The 21,121-nt window shown below is 42.1% G+C and overlaps 1 protein-coding gene across 3 annotated transcripts in view; it reads right to left on the minus strand.

Moving 5' to 3' along the window:
* Nucleotides 1-17,923: 17,923 nt before the first annotated feature.
* STRN (striatin) overlaps nt 17,924-21,121 on the minus strand; it is a 90,883-nt gene continuing 87,685 nt past the window's right edge. For all 3 annotated transcript variants that reach the window (XM_075862851.1, XM_075862854.1, XM_075862853.1), the window contains one exon: nt 17,924-21,118. In XM_075862851.1, coding sequence (XP_075718966.1) covers nt 20,949-21,118 — 170 coding nt within the window. In that variant the 3' untranslated portion in view covers nt 17,924-20,948. The remainder of the gene's footprint in view (nt 21,119-21,121) is intronic.

A 21,121-nucleotide genomic window follows, 5' to 3' on the forward strand; every position in this document is an offset into this window, starting at 1 on the left:
AAGCCCGGAAACTATTGGTCTGTAAGTTAAAGTGGCTCTGTCACCAGTTTATAACTTTCCTATCTCCTACCTAATCTAATAGGTGCTTTGATGTAGATAACGACTGTTTTTTTTTCTTTAAAAAAACGTTTATTATTGACCAAGTTATGAACATTTTTAAATTTATGCAAATTTTTTCTAAATGCCCAAGTGGGCATTATTTTTTATTCACCAAGTGGGAGTTGCATAGAAAAGTGTATAACGCTGATCGTATCGATTTAAAAAAGTAAAATATTATCGTTGTCGGCAGCATATCTGTGTAAATAGGGAGAGGCGCTCCCGACATGATAATAATGTATGGGGACAAGCGATCGCAGTAACGACCGCTCGTCCTCATCCATAGCTCCTTGTGACAGGAGCAAACGAGAGCTGATCAATGATGTCTCGTTGATCGGCTCGCGCTGCACCGGCCGGTGTAATAGGGGCTTAAGTAACTGGCTCAGTAATAGAAAACAGAGGGTGGTTACTAAAGGTAGATACTCATATTGGGTCACCATTACTATTGGGGTACAAAGGGGGTCAGTATTAGGCCCTATACTTTTTAATATATTTATTAATGACGTTGGGATTGCACAGTAAAATATTTTTTTTTGCAGAAGATAATAATGAATTGTGTAAAGTAATTAACACAAATGTATTTTAAGAAGTTGGAGGATTGTGTAGAGAAGTGGCAAATCAGGTTTAACACTGATGAATGTAATGTTCTGCCCTGTGAGAAGGGAAATTACATGTCACCATTACATACTAAATTGGAAAATATTGGGCAAAACTGATATGCAAAAGGACTTAGGAATTTTTGTTGACAGTAAACTTAACTGCAGCAACCAGTGTCAGGCAGCTGCTACCAAGGCAAAAAAAGATCATGGGGTGCATGAAAAGAGGCATAGATGATCATGACAAAAACATAGTTCTACCACTTTATAAATCTCTAGTAAGACTGCACATGGAATATTGTGTACAGGTTTGGACACCCGTGCACAAGAACGGTATAGTAAGGTTTGAGTGAGTGAAAAGGCGAGCAACTAATGTAATAAATGGAATAGGTGAAATCCAGTATCTAGAAAGATTATCAAAAACGGCTGATAATTACGTAACAATACAACAAAGGTCAATACCGAAATCGCTGTCATGATATATTTATACCCAGGGCCGTAATTATTACAAGGGTAATATTTTACGTCTAGAGGAAAGAAAGTTTCTGCACCAACATAGAAGCGAATTCTTTACTGTAAAAGAAGTGAGACTATGGAGCTCTATGCCATAGGAAATTTGTATAGTAAATTCACTGAAAGAATTCAAGAAAGGCCTGAATTACTTTTTTGAGTACAATAATATTACAAGTTATGTTTACTAGGTTACTGTCGATGGGTTGTTGATCCAGGGATTTATTCCAATTGCCATATTGGAGTCGGGAAGGAATTCTTCCCTGAGATGAGGAAAATTGGCTTTTGCCTCATTGGGGTTTTGCCTTCCTCAGGATCAACATTGCAGTCTTTTTTCGGCCTTATAAACTATGAAACTATTGAACTATGAAGATGGGAAAAAACATAAAATAAAATCGGTTCCACATCAGATTTGACTCCTTTCTTCCACCTGTCACTTCAATGGAGCAGAGCTGCATTTTCAGACACAACTGATGGATAGATGTAGTGTTGTTTTTGAAAGACAGAAACTATTTTTTTCTAATCCTGGACAACCTCTTTAATTGTCACCTAGTAATCACCCTCTCCCAAAGCTAACAACAAATCAATTATTGAAAACCCCAAAAAGTTTAAAACAGAGACTGAACAAATAATTATGGTGATGATAAAGGAAACATTGCAGCTTTTGGTACAACGTCTCCATCTAGTGGTACTCTGTGGAACTTATTAAACTCCAGAGAAACAAGATTATTACTAGTGTTTAGATTACTACAGGAATTTATTTAATTTAGCCCAAGGCATAATCCAACATACAGATACAAATGGCTAATGGTTTGCCAGTTAATAAATCTTCTTGTGATTAGAGAACTTATGTTTCATTTGAATAGTGTTATGACCAGCGGGTTGTGGACCCACTTGGCTACTCCACCAGTTTGATTTAGGGCCATATCTAAAGGCGTTATCTAAGTAACCTCCTGGAACTTCACCCTATAACCCCCATATGGGGATCTGGACTTCGCTGCAGGGAGACTACCAGGTTGCTACTTGAGGTGGGAGTAGCGGCTGGCCCAGCGGACTAGGATACAACGGTGTAGCACACCGTGGGTACAGGCACTGGCAGATGGTACCTTGGCAGATGGATGCGGACCAGTTGACATAGTTTGTAATAGGCAGGAAGCTTCAGGCTTGACACAGATAGTTGGATACAGAGTGGCAGTAGACAGCGGAAGGCAGACTGATGGCGGATAACAGGATACGAACTGGTAGCAGACAGCAGAAGGCAGACAGGCAGCGGATAGCTGGACGCAGGCTGTAGTGGATAGCTGGATACAGGCTGGTAGCAGATAGCTGGATACAGGATTGCAGCGGATATCTGGATACAGGCAGATAACAGATAACTGGATACAGGCTGGTAGTGGATATTTGGATACAGGCTGATAACAGCAAGTGTGGACTGGAATCAGATACAAAAAGGAACTTTTGCAGGACACAACTAGCTTGCACCAAAGTTGCTCAGGCACCAGGCAAATAGTGGAGGTGCCTTAAAGAGGCTCTGTCACCAGATTTTGCAACCCCTATCTGCTATTGCAGCAGATAGGCGCTGCAATGTAGATTACAGTAACGTTTTTATTTTTAAAAAACGAGCATTTTTGGCCAAGTTATGACCATTTTTGTAGTTATGCAAATGAGGCTTGCAAAAGTCCAAGTGGGTGTGTTTAAAAGTACAAGTCCAAGTGGGTGTGTATTATGTGCGTACATCGGGGCGTTTTTAATACTTGTACTAGCTGGGCGCTGTGAAGAGAAGTAACATCCTCTTCTCTTCAGAACGCCCAGCTTCTGACAGTGCAGACCTGTGACGTCACTCACAGGTCCTGCATCGTGACGGCCACATCGGCACCAGAGGCTACAGCTGATTCTGCAGCAGCATCAGCGTTTGCAGGTAAGATCGACTTACCTGCAAACGCTGATGCTGCTGCAGAATCAGCTGTAGCCTCTGGTGCCGATGTGGCCGTCACGATGCAGGACCTGTGAGTGACGTCACAGATCTGCACTGTCACAAGCTGGGCGTTCTGAAGAGAAGAGGATGTTACTTCTCTTCACAGCGCCCAGCTAGTACAAGTATTAAAAACGCCCCGATGTACGCACATAATACACACCCACTTGGACTTGTACTTTTAAACACACCCACTTGGACTTTTGCAAGCCTCATTTGCATAACTACAAAAATGGTCATAACTTGGCCAAAAATGCTCGTTTTTTTAAAATAAAAACGTTACTGTAATCTACATTGCAGCGCCTATCTGCTGCAATAGCAGATAGGGGTTGCAAAATCTGGTGACAGAGCCTCTTTAAATAGTCCAGGAGCAAACAGATATTGACAGAGGAGTTTTTTAATTGCACGCACGGTGGTAATTTAAGAGACAGCCACACCGTTGCGAGCAGGAGACACACACAGCAGACGCCGGCAGCTAGCATGATCAGGCCGCCAGCAGGAAAGGTATGTGACCCAGCGGCAGGGACCGCTGGCAGGAGCAGCAACCATCGCCCACGTTACAAATAGTCTGGTGCTAAAGTGCAGAGTAGAGTAATTAAGGGGTTTTCCTGGGACCTAAAGCCGATTGGTCAGTTTAAAGAGAATCTGTCACCATGTTTAGTCTGCCCTGAGCGCAGCATAAAGTGGTGCCAGAGACCCTGATTCAAGCGGTGTGTAACTTACTTTGTAATGTTCAGTTGATTTCCTAATATCTCAGGAATACTCTATATTTATGAGCTGCGGCTAGCCCCGCCCACCTTCCGCTGATTTGCAGCTTTCTCTTCATGCAGAGTCTGGGGATAAAGCTGTCAATCAGCGACTGGTGGGTGGGGCTAGTCGCAGCTCATGAATACGAGCTGCTGGAAAAAAAGATTTTTCGAAAAACTACTGAACGCTGAAAAGTGAGTAATACAGCGTTGGAATCAGGGTCTCTGGCACTACATTATGCTGCCCTCAGATAGGGCTGCATAAACCTGGACAGATTTCCTTTAATATGCTGCCCTTTGTAAGGGCAGCATATTACAGCCGTATGGCTGATGGGAGCGCCAAAAGAATACAGCGGACACATCGTTATGGGTTCCCTGTATTCATGAGGGGAGTGCTCCTGCCCCTCTCCGAGGTGACTGGCAGCCTGCTGTGTATATGTGCACTGTCAATCACTTGTCTGAAGGGCAATGGGAATGATCTCATCATGAATACAGCAGCCTCATAACAATGACCCGCTGTATTCTTTCAGCGCTTCTATCAACCAGACGTCACAAAAATTTTTGTGCCATTTTTGGCTTCTAGTATGGCAGATCTGTAGCTGTAATATGCCCACTTACATACAGCAGAATATTTAGCTGACAAATCCAATTTAAAGAAGCACATATAATGCTAACGTACCAGCAATATTCTAGCAGTGTCGTTTGTTTTTGTCCGAGCTCAGTCGCATCCATGTATTTTGACCACTTTCATTATGGGCAGCTGCGTCATGTGATCTCAGTCTGACCACCAAAATAAACCATGTTCTCATGTATAGACAAGAGGTCAGTTTCTCCTGTGTGGACTACAGGATTACATCATCACCAATCAAATCACCCCTTCCCCACCCAGCTTGTCTCCCATGTATATAATACTGCGAAAGCGATTATTTGTGCCCTATCTAAGGGTCCTATTAGATGGGCAGATATACTTTCATAAACTAGCGACAAGCAATGATTTAGCGAGTCATTTGCGTTTGAAAGCTGGTCTATTACTTGTGACAATAATCGCTAAAGATTTTCTCTGTTTGGTCGTTACTGCAAGCACATTACGCACAAAGATTATTGAGCTTGTAGGTGGATGGTAAAGGACTGATCTGCTAACAAATGGAAGTTTTTTTGATTAGGAGACGTGACAGCAGCGAACAATAATCTTTCACCCAGGTAGATGTGGCCGATCCACAAAAACTCAACGATTTATCGTACGATAGTTGCACCCTATTACACATGACAATTATCTCTTACATTTGAACGTATATGCGAAAATTCCTACGATAATCGCTTAGTCTAATATGGCCTTAAGGCGTATGTAGCCAAGCTCGGACGTGAAAAACTGCAGTTTATGGCAGGATGCAAGACACCCAGTAAAATAGAGCGTCCTATTTTTTCACGGACCCTCCAAACGCTCCGTTGAAACAACGACACTTAGATAGGACTCAGAGCAGAGCAAGTGCAGTGTAACGAAACCCTGCCCAGTCTACCTCTATAAAGCCATGACTGTTGCACTGGAAAAACGTTAAGATCTGTAATACTGGTCAGGTAAACCTAGTTGTAGCTCCGCTCTGGTATTTATAGAAGTAGAGATTGTCATTTGATTTTTTGGGGACCGAACTTTACCAGTTTAATTTTAGAATAATCCATTTAAAGGGCTATTCTGGTTTTCACAAATAAATGGTATTCTTTGTATAGAGAAAACATAGGATACAATTTTCCCAATATACTTTCTGTATTAATTCCACAGTACACCTGTGTGATCATCACGTAACCGGGACAAATTCTTACGCCCGGATAGTAAACAATATATGTTCCTACTAAATTAAAGCAAGAAGAGATCTTGAAAATAAAAGGAATTGACACAAAGTATATAGAAAAAGATATAACTTTTCACTATACAAAGAATGAAATGTATTATTTGCTGAAATCAGAATACCCCTTTAAATATAGGGGTATACGTCAACAAATTCTACACAGCATCCAGTAGTAGCAGAATCCTAAGTGAAGTTTAGAGCAAAGACATTGTATAGTTGCTCAGCTTTTCATGCAGACATATGTACTGTGAAACGAAGCTCAAAGGTGAAGCTTAGTATTAATAAAGCTGACAGAGCAGAGCATAAAAGAAAAGATAGCAACAGGAAATACAACATAAATACAGGACGTCTTTGTTTATAAAATTTAAAGAGAAAGAATAGAACTCCCTTTAAAACGAAAAAATCCAGTCCTTAGTGGCTTCTGGCACAGAAGCTATAAAATGTCTTAACCCCTGTGGAGGAAGAAGGAGAAACGGTGGTATTTCAGTGGGGTTCCTGGTCATAACACATCAAACTCATATGTCACCTTATGTGGTTTCACCTAAGAATAATTACTTCCCTGTTAGGAAAGCTTTATCTTTAGACGAGTAAATATAATTCTTTTCTACAAGGTCAAAGGAAGGAAATGTCTAATGGCTACAGGAAAGTCAATCATGATACAAGGACTTTAGCACATATTAATAGCGAACAATCTCATCATACAAGCTGCTTGAAGGCTTGTTTGCTTTAACATAAGTTCTGACATATGCTCTCTCTATATAGAAGGAAAGTGATTATTTAGTAAGAATTGCCACTTAAAACCATAAAACAATATAGTAGTGTTTGGTATTTTAAAGTGTACCTAACCCTTCAGGTAACTTTTCAGAATAAGTTGTCATTTGTGTGTACATGAGGAATAACACTATTTCTGGCCATTATAGGACTTGTATTCTGCATTTTTTAGCAGTTTTCCCCTCTCCAGGCACGATCTCTAATTCTCTGTGGTCTCTGAGCTAGTGGGCGGAGCTGAACTACAATCATGTCTGCTATGCAAAGCACACATAGAGAACATCCTGCTCCTAATGTCTTTGTAGCACACCCTAAGAAAAAGCAGCAACATGGAAGACATCATACAGCAGTAATGAGCAGTGTAGCTGTGAATCCAGCACTGGGGTGAGTTATAAGGAGCCTAATAAGTGGAGAAAAGGCATTTTTCTCTAATAAGATATATTACAAAGTTTATCGTATTCACTTTTAATATTGATATATGCAAAGTTTGTTTAAAAGTTATTGAGAATTTAACCCTTCTATAGATACAGCGCTGTTCAATGCCAGATCCACTTCAGCCTATATAGTAGGACATTTTCGTCTGATGGCGCAAGGGTCACTTTCATAATTTCCCTCCTTGCATGGGCGAACCCTATCTGGGAGAGTCAAGGACCAGAGACCCGTAACTTCCCAGCCTTCCTCCAGACTTTTCGCATGGTGTTTGAGGAGCCTGGACGGGTCTCATGGGCAGCGGCATCTTTGATTAACCTATGCCAAGGAGATACCTCCGTGAGTGAGTACGCCATCCACTTCCGCACCCTGGCGGGAGAGCTGTTATGGAACAATGAGGCTCTGGTGGCTGCATTCTGGCATGGACTGGATTCTAGAATTAAGGACGAACTTGCCGCTCGAGATCTGCCGTCTACCCTGGACGACCTCATCCTTCTGTCTGCCCGGATTGATATACGGATCCGAGAATGCCTCAAAGAGGTTCGACGGGAGGGAGTCCTTCCCAGTTTGGCTCCTACTTTGTAGCAACCCCTGCTGTCCTCAGATGTCGATCCTCCTAAGGAGTCTGTGATTATGGACCAGTGTAGGTTATTCACCCAGGAGAGACCACGCAGACGCACTACAAGACTCTGTCTTTATTGCGGCCTCGGTGGCCATCTTGAGCGCCTGTGTCCCCAAAGATCCCAAAACCTAGGGTTGCTAGGAGTGACAACCTTGGGTAAGAATGGACTTCCGTCTAGATTGTCCATACCTGTGACCATAGTGTCCGGCGAGAAACCGCATCAGGTCTCTGCGTATCTAGACTCTGGATCTGCTGCTAATTTCATCCGTAGAGACCTGGTGGACCTTCTGCAATTACCCACCACCCCTCTGGAGAACCCGTTGACAATTGCGTCAGTGAATGGACTACCTCTGCCAGACCCAATTATAGCTGTGACCAAGCCGCTGAGGCTCCAAGTGGGAGCTCTTCACTCCGAACTTCTGTCTTCTATGTGCTATCCTGTGTTGCTGGGCCTGCCTTGGCCCCTGACTGCATGCCCCAGTTCTGTACTGGAATTCTGGAGAGGTTCTCCAGTGGACCCTTAGTGTCAAGGTCATTGCCTGGTGCAGATTCGGTCGGCTCAGCCTTCACTGCCTCGGTCATTGACAGGATTGCCGAGTCACTATGCTGCATTTTCGGACGTCTTCAGCAAGAGGGAGGTGGAGACATTGCCTCCACATCGGGTGTATGACTGCCCTATCGAGCTGATTCCTGGTGCATCCCTTCCCCGTGGTAGGGTATATCATCTCTCCTTGCCAGAGACTATGTCCATGTCCGCCTATGTGAAAGAGAACTTGGAGAGGGGCTTCATACGAAAGTCTTCCTCCCCGGCAGGAGCCGGGTTCTTCTTCGGCAAAAAGAAAGATGGCTCTCTTCGTCCTTGTATCGACTACCGAGGTCTCAACCAGATCACTGTGAAGAATAAATATCTGTTGCCACTGATCTCTGAACGGTTTGATCATATACGTGGTGCCAAATTTTTTTTCTAAACTAGACCTGCGTGGGGCTTACAACCTAGTCCGGATTCACCAGGGGGATGAATGGAAGACTGCATTTAACACCCGTGATGGACCCTTCGGTCTGTGTAATGCTCCCGCGGTCTTCCAGGAGTTTGTGAATTACATTTTCTGTGACCGCCTCTATGTTTGTGTAGTAGTCTATTTTGATTTTTTCTCCAGATCCTATAATGCACCACAGACATGTCCGTCAAGTTCTGCTACGGTTAAGGGAGAATCGTCTGTACGCCAAGCTGGAGAAGTGTGTGTTTGACAAAGATGCTCTACCCTTCCTAGGCTACATCGCCTCGAATCGAGGTCTCGAGATGGATCCTACGAAGCTAAAGTCTGTTCTGGAATGGCCACACCCTCAAGGTTTGAGGGCCATACAGCGCTTTCTGGGATTCACTAATTTTTACAGGCAGTTTATTCCAGACCTCTCACTGACTTCTCCCATCTCTAACCTTACTAAGAAGAGTGTGAACGCCAAGGTGTGGACTCCCGAGGCAGAGTCCACATTCAATAGCCTGAAGAGTGCCTTCACATCAGCCTGTATCCTCCATCATCCGGATGTCTATCTGCAGTTCTCATTGGAGGTGGACGCATCCTTTGTTGGTGCTGGTGCACTCCTGTTCCAGAGAGGTCCCAAGGGCAAGTCAAGGGTATGTGGATATTTTTCTAAGCTCTTCTCTTCCGCAGAACGCAACTACTCGATTGGCGATCGGGAGTTACTGGCCATCAGATTGGCCCTAGAAGAATGGAGACATCTACTAGAGGGCGCAGCTCATCCGATCCAGATTTTTACAGACCACAAAAATCTGACCTACCTCCAGACGGCCCAACGGCTGAACCCTTGTCAGGCCAGGTGGTCACTGTTCTTTACAAGGTTCCAGTTTGAGCTCCATTATCGCCCAGCCGACAAGAATGTGAGGGCCGATGCCTTGTCCAGGTCTTTCGAGACGGAAGACACCTTGTAAAGTCCACAGAATATTATTGATCCGTCTTGCATTATCTCTGTCAATCCCTCCAAGTTGGGGACATTCCACCAGGGAGGACTTTTGTGCGCCTGGCTGATCGTGGAAGAATCCTCCGCTGGGTACACTCCTCTAGACTGGCAGGTCACGCGGGGGTCCATAAGACCCGGGATCTGATTGCTCGTCATTTCTGGAGGCCCAAGCTGCCCAAGGACATTTTTAACTTAGTTTCTTCCTGTTCTGTATGTGCAGCAAACAAGGCCGCTCACTCCAGACCTGCTGGTCTGCTCCAGCCATTTCCTGTGCACAATGCTCACTGGCAGCATATAGCTGTGGACTTTATTACGGATCTGCCTCTCTCTGCTGGATGCAGTGCTGTCTAGGTGGTGGTGGACTGATTTTCGAAGATGGCCCACTTCGTTCCTCTGTCCGGTCTTCCTTCTGCTCCTCAGCTGGCCAAGCTGTTCATCCAGCACATCTTCCGCCTGCACGGCATGCTGCAGCATATTGTGTCTGATCGAGGGTTTCAGTTTACCTCAAAGTTCTGGAGAGCCCTCTGCGGACTCCTCGGTGTGAAATTGGACTTTTCATCAGCCTACCATCCTCAGTCCAATGGTCAGGTCAAGAGGATCAATACGATCTTGGAGAACTACCTACGCCACTTAATTTCCAAGCAGCATGATGACTGGGTGCAGTTGCTCCCATGGGCAAAATTCTCCTACAATAATCACACCAGCGAGTCCACAAGGAATACGCCGTTCTTCATTGTTTACGGCCAGCACCCACTAATTCCTCTCCCGGTGCCAGATACTTCCGAGGTTCCAGCAGCTGACTCCACCTTTAGGGACTTCCTACAGATCTGGCAGCAGACTCGATCCTCCATCCTGAAGGCAGTCGACTGCATGAAATGGAAGGCTGACACAAGAAGAGAACCTCCACAGTTTCTTCCTGGCACGAGGGTCTGGCTGTCTTCCAGGAATATCCGACTAAGGGTGCCATCATGCAAATTTGCTCCCAGGTTCCTCAGACCCTTCAAGATCCTAAAGCAGATCAACCCTGTCGTCTTTAAGCTTCGGCTGCCTCCTACCCTCAAGATCCCCAACTCCTTCCATGTCTCCCTCCTAAAGCTGGTGGTCCTGAACCGCTATACCAAGACTCCTAGCCCTGTGGTTGCTTCCACCAGCCCTTCAGACACCTTTGAGGTTCAGGAGATCCTGAACACCAAAAAAGCGTGAGGAAAGACCTTTTATTTGGTGGATTGGAGGGGGTTTGGCCCTGAAGAAAGGTCTTGGGAGCTAGAGGAGAACCTCAATGCTCCTGCTCTTCTGAAGAAGTTTCTCTCTCGCTCTGGTCCCAAGAAGAGGGATACTGTAATGTCCGTGGCTGCGGGCTGTCAGCTCCAATCCCCACCTGACAGCCGCAGCCACGAGTTGGCAAGCGCTGGTCCCAGCCTCCTCAGGAAACGCCAGCGCTCGCGTCCACTCACCTCAGCCGGATCCCGTAGGCTGCGCGCGCACGCTCGTGTCCGCTCTCAAAGGGGCAGCGCGCGGACCGGACCTTTTGCTGAACTTTGACCCGTGAGCACCCTGGACTATAAGAGGGGTCCAGCCCCCTGCTTCTATGCCTGAGCGTTGTTGTTGTTTCCTAGTTTGTCTATGTGATGGCCTCCTAGTGTGTTTCCTGTACCTGTTCCATACAATCCTGGTCTAGCACGGTGCTGTGCCGAAGTCGTGCTGTATCCACGTCTGATCTGCTTCACCTCGCCTGACGTCTACCTGCTGCCTAGTCCCAGCCGAGCCTGCCCTGCTGCTGTCTGAGCTGCCACAGGTACCTATACGAACTATAGACCTTCACCTGATCCCTGTTGGCCAGCTGCCTTACCGCCAAGGCGGTACGGCCCAGTGGGTGCACAGACCCTTCGTGACAGTAAGCTTTCTACCATCTTCCGCGGCTGATTACTGCTGTATAGAGGTAGATTATCACAATCTGGGGGTTTTGTGTATAATTCAGTAATGAAACCATTCTCTTTGACTTTGACCAAAACATCTAGAAATTTAATAAAATTTCTGAGTGTACCAACGTAAATTTAACCTTGTCATCAAAAGAATTTAGGCAAGAGAAAAAATCTTGAAGTGTTTATTTATATATATATATATATATATATATATATATATATATATAAAAACAACCTGCGTGTACTCCTAAACAGTACCAATAACAAATGCAGCCCGACCTGCAAAAAAAAAAAACAAGCACAGCTCCTTCAAATAGAAAAATAAAAAAGTTTTGGCTCTCAGAATAGTGACAGATAAACATGATTTTTATTGTTCTTTTTAAAAAGTGTTTTTGTGTAAAAGTAGTAAAGCATAAAAACTATATAAATTTGGTATTGAAAAAAGTTAACAATTTTTAGTCGCAGAAATTTCTGCAACAAAATCTGCCACGTGTGACTGCACCCTTATTAGGCTGGGCTCACACGACCTATTTTCAGGCGTAAACGAGGCGTATTATGCCTCAATTTACGCCTGAAAATACGGCACCAATACGTCGACAAACATCTGCCCATTCATTTGAATGGGTTTGCCGACGACCTGTAATTTACGCGTCGTCGTTTGACAGCTGTCAAACGGCGACGCGTAAAATGACTGCCTCGTCAAAGAAGTGCAGGACACTTCTTTGGACGTTTTTGGAGCAGTTTTCTCATAGACTCCAATGAAAACCGCTCCAAAAACGGACGTGAAAAATGCGAGTTGCTCAAAAAACGTCTGAAAATCGGGGGCTGTTTTCCATTGAAAACAGCTCCGTATTTTCAGACGTTTTTGGTCACTACATGTGAACATACCCTTAGTGTTTAGCTCTTGTAAGGTCCAATCTAATTTACATTGAGCATAAGGAATGCTGAGAAGCGATGGAGAACAAATGGAATCATAAAATCTATTGTAAAATTAGAGGTAGGGGATATATTTCCAAAGCAACTTTTGGAGACAATGCTTGAAATCACTAGGTTGTAGCCAAACTATGACATTTTGCAATGGTAATGAAAAGTAGAGTAGTGTCGTTTGTGTTTCATATAACTGCAGGGATCAAATTATTACAACCATTTATATTAAGCTACTCAGATAGTAGAAAACACTATATGGACAAAAGTATTTGGACACCTACATATTACAACTACTGTACAGGAGCTTATATGGCATTCCACTCTAAATCCATAGGTATTATTGTAGAGTTGGTCCCCCTTTGCAGATAAAACAGCTTCCACAAGATTTTGGAGTTTGTCTGCGGAAACTGTTTTCCTTTTCATCCCGAAGAGCATTTGTGAGGTCAGACACTGATGTTGGACTAGAGGGCCCGGCTCTCAATCTCAGTTGTAGTTCATCACAAAGGTGATGAGGTTGGGGCTCTGTGCGGGCCAGTCAAGTTCTTCCACACCAAACTCACCCAACCATGCCTTTATGGACCTTGCTTTGCCCACTCAGGCACAGCTGAACAGAAAAGAGCTCTCCCCAAACTGTTCCCCCAAAGTTGCATACAATTATCTTGGTATGCTGAAGCATTAAGGTTTTCCTTCAGTGACACTAAGGGGCCTAGGCCAACCCCTGAAGAACCCCATAGTATGTTCACTCCTTACCCAAACTTTACAGTTGGCACAATGCAGTGAGGAAGGTAACGTTCTCGTGGCATTCACCGAAACCAGACTCGTCCAACAGACTACCAGATAGAGACAAGCGATTCGTCACTCCCAAAAACACTTTTCCACTGAATACCACCACCGAGTCCAGCAGTGGCGTGCTTTACAACACTCTATCCAACGCTTGGCATTATGCTTGGTGATGTAAGACTCGCATGCAGATGCTCGGACAAGGAAACTAATGCTATGAAGTTCCTGGCGCACAGTTTTTGTACAGATGTTAATTCGAGGACATTTGAAACTCCTGTTGAGTCAGCAGTGTGTTGGCGACTCTTATGCACTATGCGCCTCTGCACTTGGTGACCCCGCTCTGTAACATTACACGGGCTGACCCTCTCTGGCAGAGTTGCTGTGGTTCCTAAACGCTTTGACTTTGCAATAATACCACAGAGTTACTCATGGAATATCTAGGAGGGAAGACATTTCATAAACTGACTTGTTGTAACGGTGGCATCCTATTAGGACTTGTCCACACGTAACGAAATTGCTGAAGAAAACGTCTGCAGCAACTCCGTTGAAAGTAGCAGAAAAGAAACGCACCATTTGCTGCGTTTTTTTACTGGAGAAAATGGTGCGTATTTTGCTGAAAAACGCAGCAATTCAGTCCACTTTCCGCAGCAGAAAAATAGACACCGCAGGTAAATTTCTGGTCAGAATTTCTACGCCGTGTGTGGATGAGAGCTGTTAAATCTCACCCACTTTGTTGCTACTGTATTTCTGCTGCGTATTTTCCATCCGCAATTCCGCTACATGTGGACAAGCCCTTACAGTACCTCTAATGATCTCTTTAGAATGGCCTATTCATTCACAAATGTTTGTAAAGGCAGACGGCATGGCTTGATTTTATACACTTGTTGCAATTGGACTGAATAAAACACCTGAATTCGATAAGAAAACCCTTCACGCCACAGCCACTTTTCAGATCATTTTTTCTTTTTCCTCCGCAACTTCAAAAAGTCATAACTTTATTTTTCCGCCGATAAAGCCAAGCGAGGGGTTTTTTAAAAAATTTTTTTTATGAGAGACAAAGGTGTAGTTTGTCTTTGCACCATTTATTGTACCATGCAATGCACTGGGAAACTAGAAAAATATATATATATTTGTGGAGTGGAATGGGGGAAAAACCCCCAGCAATTCCTCCATTGTTTTTTGGGTTTCATTTTCACAGTGTTCACCATGCAATATAAACAACATAACTTTATTCTGTGGGTCAATATAATTACGGCGATACCAAATTAATTTTAACGTTATACTACTTTACAAGTAAAATACTAATTGTAAAAAAAAAAAAAAAAAAGTTTTGTGTCACCACATACAGAGAGCTAGAACTTTTTTTTTTTTTTTTGTCAATGAAGTGGCGTGACGCCTATTTTTTTGTAGGGTAAGCGGTCATTTTTATTGGTACAATTTTGGGGTACATAAGACTTTTTGACCACTTTTTATGATTTATTTTTTTTGTGAGATGAGGTGAATAAAAAAAACTGATTGTGGCGGTGCTTTTTTTTTTTTTTACAGCGTTCGCAATGCAGGGTAAATAATGTTATACCGTAGTTCAGACTTTTACAGACACAGAAATACCATTTATATTTCTATTTTTTTACATTGCTTTAGGGGAAAAATTGAGCTTTTAATTTAAACCCCATTTAACATTTTTTTTACTGGTCCCACTAGGGGACTTGATCCAGCGATCATTAGCAAGATATACTGCAATACTACTGTATTGCAGTATATTGTGTTGCAGACAGGCTCAGATTTAGCCCTGCTGGAAGCAGGGCTTAATAGAAGCACAAATACAGCAGACCTGGGGGCCTTCATTAGGCCCCCTGGCTGTCATGACAATTGGGCAGATGGGGCATTAGAGTGGGCCATCCTCTTTCTACCGGCTTAGTTGCCACGATCACTATTAACTGCAGCATTTAAAGGGTTAAACTACCAGGATCCCGCTTATGACAGTGAAGCGTTAACACCCACATTGTATGGAGTAAGCTCAGCCCGTTCCATACTACCCCATTCCAGGCTATGAAGAAAGTATACGTCAAATGTTGGGAAGTGGTTAATAGGCGTATCTCAATAGTTTTGTCCATATAGTGTATGTACAAATAGAGCCGTACATAGTTGAACTCTTGTCCATCCACAACATTCAAGCATTACACGAGCTTAAGGCTTATTATTTACCATACCCAATTAAATGTCATCTTCCAATGGAAAAGTTTTAATGCATTTCTAATACTCCAATAGGCGTATTTATGTAGTTGATTAATCAATTGAAGCAGCCGCGTCTAGCTCCGGATTCTAATATACAAACTCATATTTGTCAATGGTTCAATGAAGCACTGATCATTTGCATTATGTATTTTCTTAGAAAAGTAAATTTTCTTCATACTCGGTACAATTCCTACGGTCAGGCCCCGTATACACGACCATAAAAATTGTCCGTAATTGCAGACTAATACGGTCCTCAATTACAGAGCCCTTCAGTTCTATTGGCCACGGACGCCTTTCCGTATCGCTATGATGGATGGGTGTCCGTGCCATAAAACTGTGCCAGGAATCATGGCGCTTGTCTGTTTTTCCATGTTTTACGAGTCGTGCTCCCATAGTTTGTATTGGAGCATGAGCCAAACAATGCGGATGGCCATGCCCACAATCATGGGCCATGATTGCAGGCACGGCCGTATGCATGGGGCCTTGGATGGTGAAGGTTCACTTTCTAGTTTAGAGAACCACTAAACCTAGAAGTGAACTATAAAGTATAACAATCGAGTAGAACCCTGCAGAAAACACCAATGATACTTTGTTCCTGATTCTTTCCATTTTCAACTTACACATGGGAGGGCAGAGCTACACCGCACCACTCTCCAATTGACCAGAGTGGGGGTAGGGCTCCCATAGAAGCCAATTGTCTAACAACCAGTTTTAGTTCTGATCCGAGGTTTGTGATTACGGGGGGCGGGGGATATTAAAATTTCAATGAATTAAAACATTAATCACATCGCTACACATGGTTTGTTTAAAGTAACAAAATACATTGACCCACATTTATCAAGTTTCATCATTTTAGTGTTAAAAGCTATGTACACCATTGAAAGGATTTTTTTTTTATTTTTTTTATACTAAATCAGTTTTGTATTCTTAAACAACTTTGAAATGAACTTCTATAAAAAAAAATTTTTTTTTTTTAAAGATACAGCTTCTATGTATACAGGGTACATAGAAGCTGTATCTTAAAAAGTAAAAATCAATTAAAAAGTTATTAAAAACCAACTACAACAGTCAATTAAGCTCTGCTACTTTTTAAATGATTTATGACTGCATGCGCCTTCGTTGATAAATCTACCACAATATACACCATTGTTATTAATTGGCTAAAGTGACAGCACTTCTGCTACCCCAGGTCCTTCATGGAGGAAAGAGGACTTTATTTTTCTGATTTGCACCTTGTTAATAAAAAAAAGTTGCATTTCATAAATGTGTAAATATCAGATAAGCAGTAAGCCATGTCCATTTTCACTCCGCATTTACAAATGGATGTGCATGGTGCAATGGTCAGTAAAGTATGGCGCAAATAGTTAATAAATGTCAAGTAGTAAATGACACTACTCTGGAGTAGAATGCAAAAAAACAAACAATAAAAAAGACACAAATCTATTGATAAAGAGGAGCCATTGAGTATTAAATCTCACTAAGGAAGTATGACATTCACACTGTACGGAGTCCAAGCACAGGCATGATGCACTGAACTTCAGTGTTGGCAGGGCAGTTATCCCCGGTTTATGGTTGTAGTTTAAGCCCTTGTTCACACTGCAGATTTGATAGGTATTTAAGCCAAAACCAGGAATGGCACCTGAACAGAATATTTAAACGATGGCCTTGTCCTTCTGGATCCAATTCCGGTTTTGGCATAAAGAATGCAATCAAAATCTGCAGCAAATCTGCACTGTGTGAACAAGGCCTAACACTATGAAACAGGCAAGCTTGCTGGACTATGCCTTGCATAGAATGGTAGAGCATTATTCCTGTGTGCTTTTCTTGCAGAGTACCTTTTTTTTTTTAAATTCTGTATATAAGCAAAGGCCACTTTCACTTGACAGTATTTTGCATCAGTATTTGGAAGCAAAATCTAGGAGTGGGTCAAAAATACGGACGAAAAGCAAATCTTTCCATTATACTTTGTTTATTTTCCATTCCTCAGTTTGGCTTCCAAATACTGATGGAAAATACTAACCAAAACGCTGCCAAGTGAAAAAGGACAAAGACAAAAAAAAAAACCTTCAACTGAAACAGATTCTACCAACTCCTACACTAGGACCTCACACATCCAACAAACACACAATTGAAGTGCTATAATTTTGTATCATCACAGAGGAAAGCCTCATTTTTCACCTACCCACTAGAACTTTTTATAGCGCGTCAGATCTTCAACCCTAAATTGCAGAAAATCTTTAATTCCCCTCTATGCTGCAGTATATCAGTGGAACACACCACAGCTAGAGGGCGCAATGGCAACAACGTTAGAGAACTGCCATTCTTTATGAGCTAGATGCAGATCGCATGATCAGGAAAAAATTTTTGGCCATTTCCCCAACATATGTAGATATTTAAATGACGTAATGGTTTTAAATGGATATATCAACAATCCATTCATCCAAGCAGTCTTCCCTCTTCTTTAATAACATTGAAAATAAAAATTACCATGGCAAGTTCAGTTTACCCAGCACTCATCCATATTTATTTCAATTCACATAACCAATACTCTGATTCAAAAGGAGGTTAGAAACAAAATTTGATTTCTCCGATTCCACACTGTTGATTGCAAATCTAATTTCAATGCTTTTCAAAATTTTCTACAGTTCAAATATATTGTCTATATATATATATGTACACATTCACAAAATAATGGCGGAACATGCGAAGTACATTGGATATTGCATGTTCTAGAAGGGGAAACAAATTCAAAAATGTGCATTTTACTCTTCAACTAAGAATAGGCCTACAAGCGACTTTAGCCAAAGATGGACGTGTCGCACTGCCTGCATTGCTGGTAACGAAAGTTAATGTGGTCGCTTTGCAACTCGCAAACTGCTGCGACCTCGACACCATAGGAATCCAAACACACTGGACTTCTCGCGACGGTCAGGTTGTGGTAACTTGCAGGTTACAAAGCAACCACATTCACTTTCATGACCTGCAATGCAGGAAGCGCGACTCAGCGATCTTTGGTTGTGCGACCTGTGTCGCGGTCAAAGTTGCAGTGTAGCCCTAGCCTTAAAGGACGCCCTCACGTGAATATTTTTTTTTCTCTTAAATTTACAATTTCTTGTAAATATTGTGCACGTTTTCGATGACTTGTTCTTGGTTTTGCGTATATATGATCAGTAGATTACTTTGCAATAAGGCTCTCTATCAAAGGCACCTACTACTCCTACAAGTAAACTACAACAGATGGCAATGTGGTATTTTTTATCTTGCTTGAGTTTACATAGCCGGTTTTTACTTACATTCAGGTTTTAATCAACTAAATATTACAGTCAGTAAAACAAGCATGCCAACTTAAGATGTATGTACATCAATTGAAACAGCTGTAAATTGTATATAGTATGTAACAGCAAAATACTCAATATCATACCCATACCATTATTTTTGTGTACACTTAGAACTCCATACAAAAAAAAAAAAAAAGATTAAAATGCACCCCTTGAGTCATCCCATACTCACATTTAATATATGTTTACAATATATATATATATTTATATATAATATACATAGCTTGTTTTAGAATTTCCAAATAAATCTTTGTAATTAGTCTAAAAAGTAAAGTAAGAAAAAAAATAAAACAAACAAAAAAAAGTCAAATACACAAATAATCCACAAATTCAATGTCTAAGTAAAAAGCCACATACTGTAGTTCACTTCATTCCATTAAACAAACCGAAGATATTAAAATCCTTGTGTTAATTCAGTGGCATTTCGGTTTGCTTCTTCTTAGATTTTTCAGCCGTTTAAATGTATTTTGCACAAATACCACTTTTACAAAAGGCGAACGGTTTTCCCAAGCCACTTTGAGAAAGACTCAGCAACAACCAAAGATCAGTGTATAATGTTAGAGTCCAGGTGCATTATTAGAAGAGGGCGACAGATAAGTTGTAATTCGTTTTACAATGATTACGTCAATCACTAAAATAAGGAGCAGCAGGAAAGCGGTGGTGGTGGTGGTGTGGGGGGGTGTTACATAATTGACTTTTTCTTTTAATAGCTTTAATGCAACACAATTGAATCATCTAAGTAATACACATGTGCATACAGATCGCTCTTTCCTGAGCAGTGTCATCAAGGTTTAGGACTAGAATGATTTAACAGTAAATATTTTAATAAATATATTCTTTGAAGATACTATAAAAATAGTGGCCTTAAAAAGGGGTGTTCTAGGATTAGCTGCAATACCAAACACAGCCCACGGGCAAGGGTAGCGCTGTTTCTAGAATAAACATTTTGTTCAAATCTTAGACAACCCCTTTAAGCGTTCTAGTATAACCATTGTTTTCACAATCACCTTTGTGGTTTAATGGCAGCAATACATTGTAATGGTGTGTGCATCTAATAACTGAGAAACAATGTAGCCGCACCATGTGAACAATCGGTACATCCACGGTACAGCGCCAGTGCTACAGTTCACCATTGATCTAAATGGGGTCATTTATTTCTTATGTGCCTAGTGACAAATATTAATCATTAAGCTTAATAGAATTCTTATTTACAAGTAAAGAGATGCAGAATTGCTCAGGATGATCATGCCAGTGTAACACTAGGTATTGGCAATAACAAAAAAAATGAAAAATAAAATAAAAAAATGAATGTAGACAATGCGAAATAGCTGGGGAATTTCATTTTCAGGGTTAAAAGTCTCTAGAAAACAGCACATTTAGCAGTTCCGTTGGCGAGGAGGCTTCTATTCTAATGATGCCAACATAATGGTGCTATTCAAAATGGATCTTTGATGTATTCAACACATTTAACCCTTTTACAAATTTATTTTGGTATTTTTACCTTGAAGTACATTCAAAGAACACAACACGACGGATACTAAACAAAGCAGTTAAAATAGAAAGTGTGTTCTTTTGTCCTGTTTTTACACTGATTTCGCTTGTTACTAGCAGCCCAATGGATGGGGAGAGGCTTCCTTTCCCAATCGACAGCTCCACTATGAGAAGGATGCATAATGAGAACTGGCAAGTAAGAGGTCCATGGTATCCACCAAATATGCTTGTTGGAGCAGTTTGTGAGCAAGGGGAGTGGTAAGTACTTGCCCGCTGTGTTTCCTATATTGTAGTTATTTGCCGTCCCACTGGCCGTGTTTATTTTATACATAGTCCCAATAGCCACAACCGCAAAATATGCCGGAATTTTGGAAACTAGTTTGATCCAGGCCTGCCTGGTCAAATGTGCACTCTTAAAAATAAAATGTTGCTACTGCAGCTCAGAGGTCATTTGAAAGACAGATTCCTGGCTCCAAGCACCAGTCAAGTTCACAGCACCCTGCACAAACCATTCGTTTATAAAACAGCACCCCGCAAATCTAAGCCCACAACATTGTTTTTGCATCTTATCCTGATTATTGAACACAAGAAGAAAAGAAAGGCCGGTTAAATCAAATCTTCGGTCATTAGTAGCATGTCTCTGGTGTCAGGTGGCTGCTTCGGTAAATTAAAAACTACAGGTAAGCATGGTGTCATACAAAAACTTTGGCAAGGGCATCTGCGCCCGCACTGGCTATGTAGCATTTGGATGGGTGGAACGCCACATCATGAATGGACTCATCGGATTTCTTGCGGTGAGCGGTGAATTCCTGTATGCAGGTTTTGCTTTCCAAGTTCCATAAACGTATTGAACAATCATGACCTG

The sequence above is a fragment of the Rhinoderma darwinii genome, chromosome 4, assembly GCF_050947455.1.
Source record: "Rhinoderma darwinii isolate aRhiDar2 chromosome 4, aRhiDar2.hap1, whole genome shotgun sequence".
In the NCBI taxonomy this organism is placed as follows: Eukaryota; Metazoa; Chordata; class Amphibia; order Anura; family Rhinodermatidae; genus Rhinoderma; species Rhinoderma darwinii.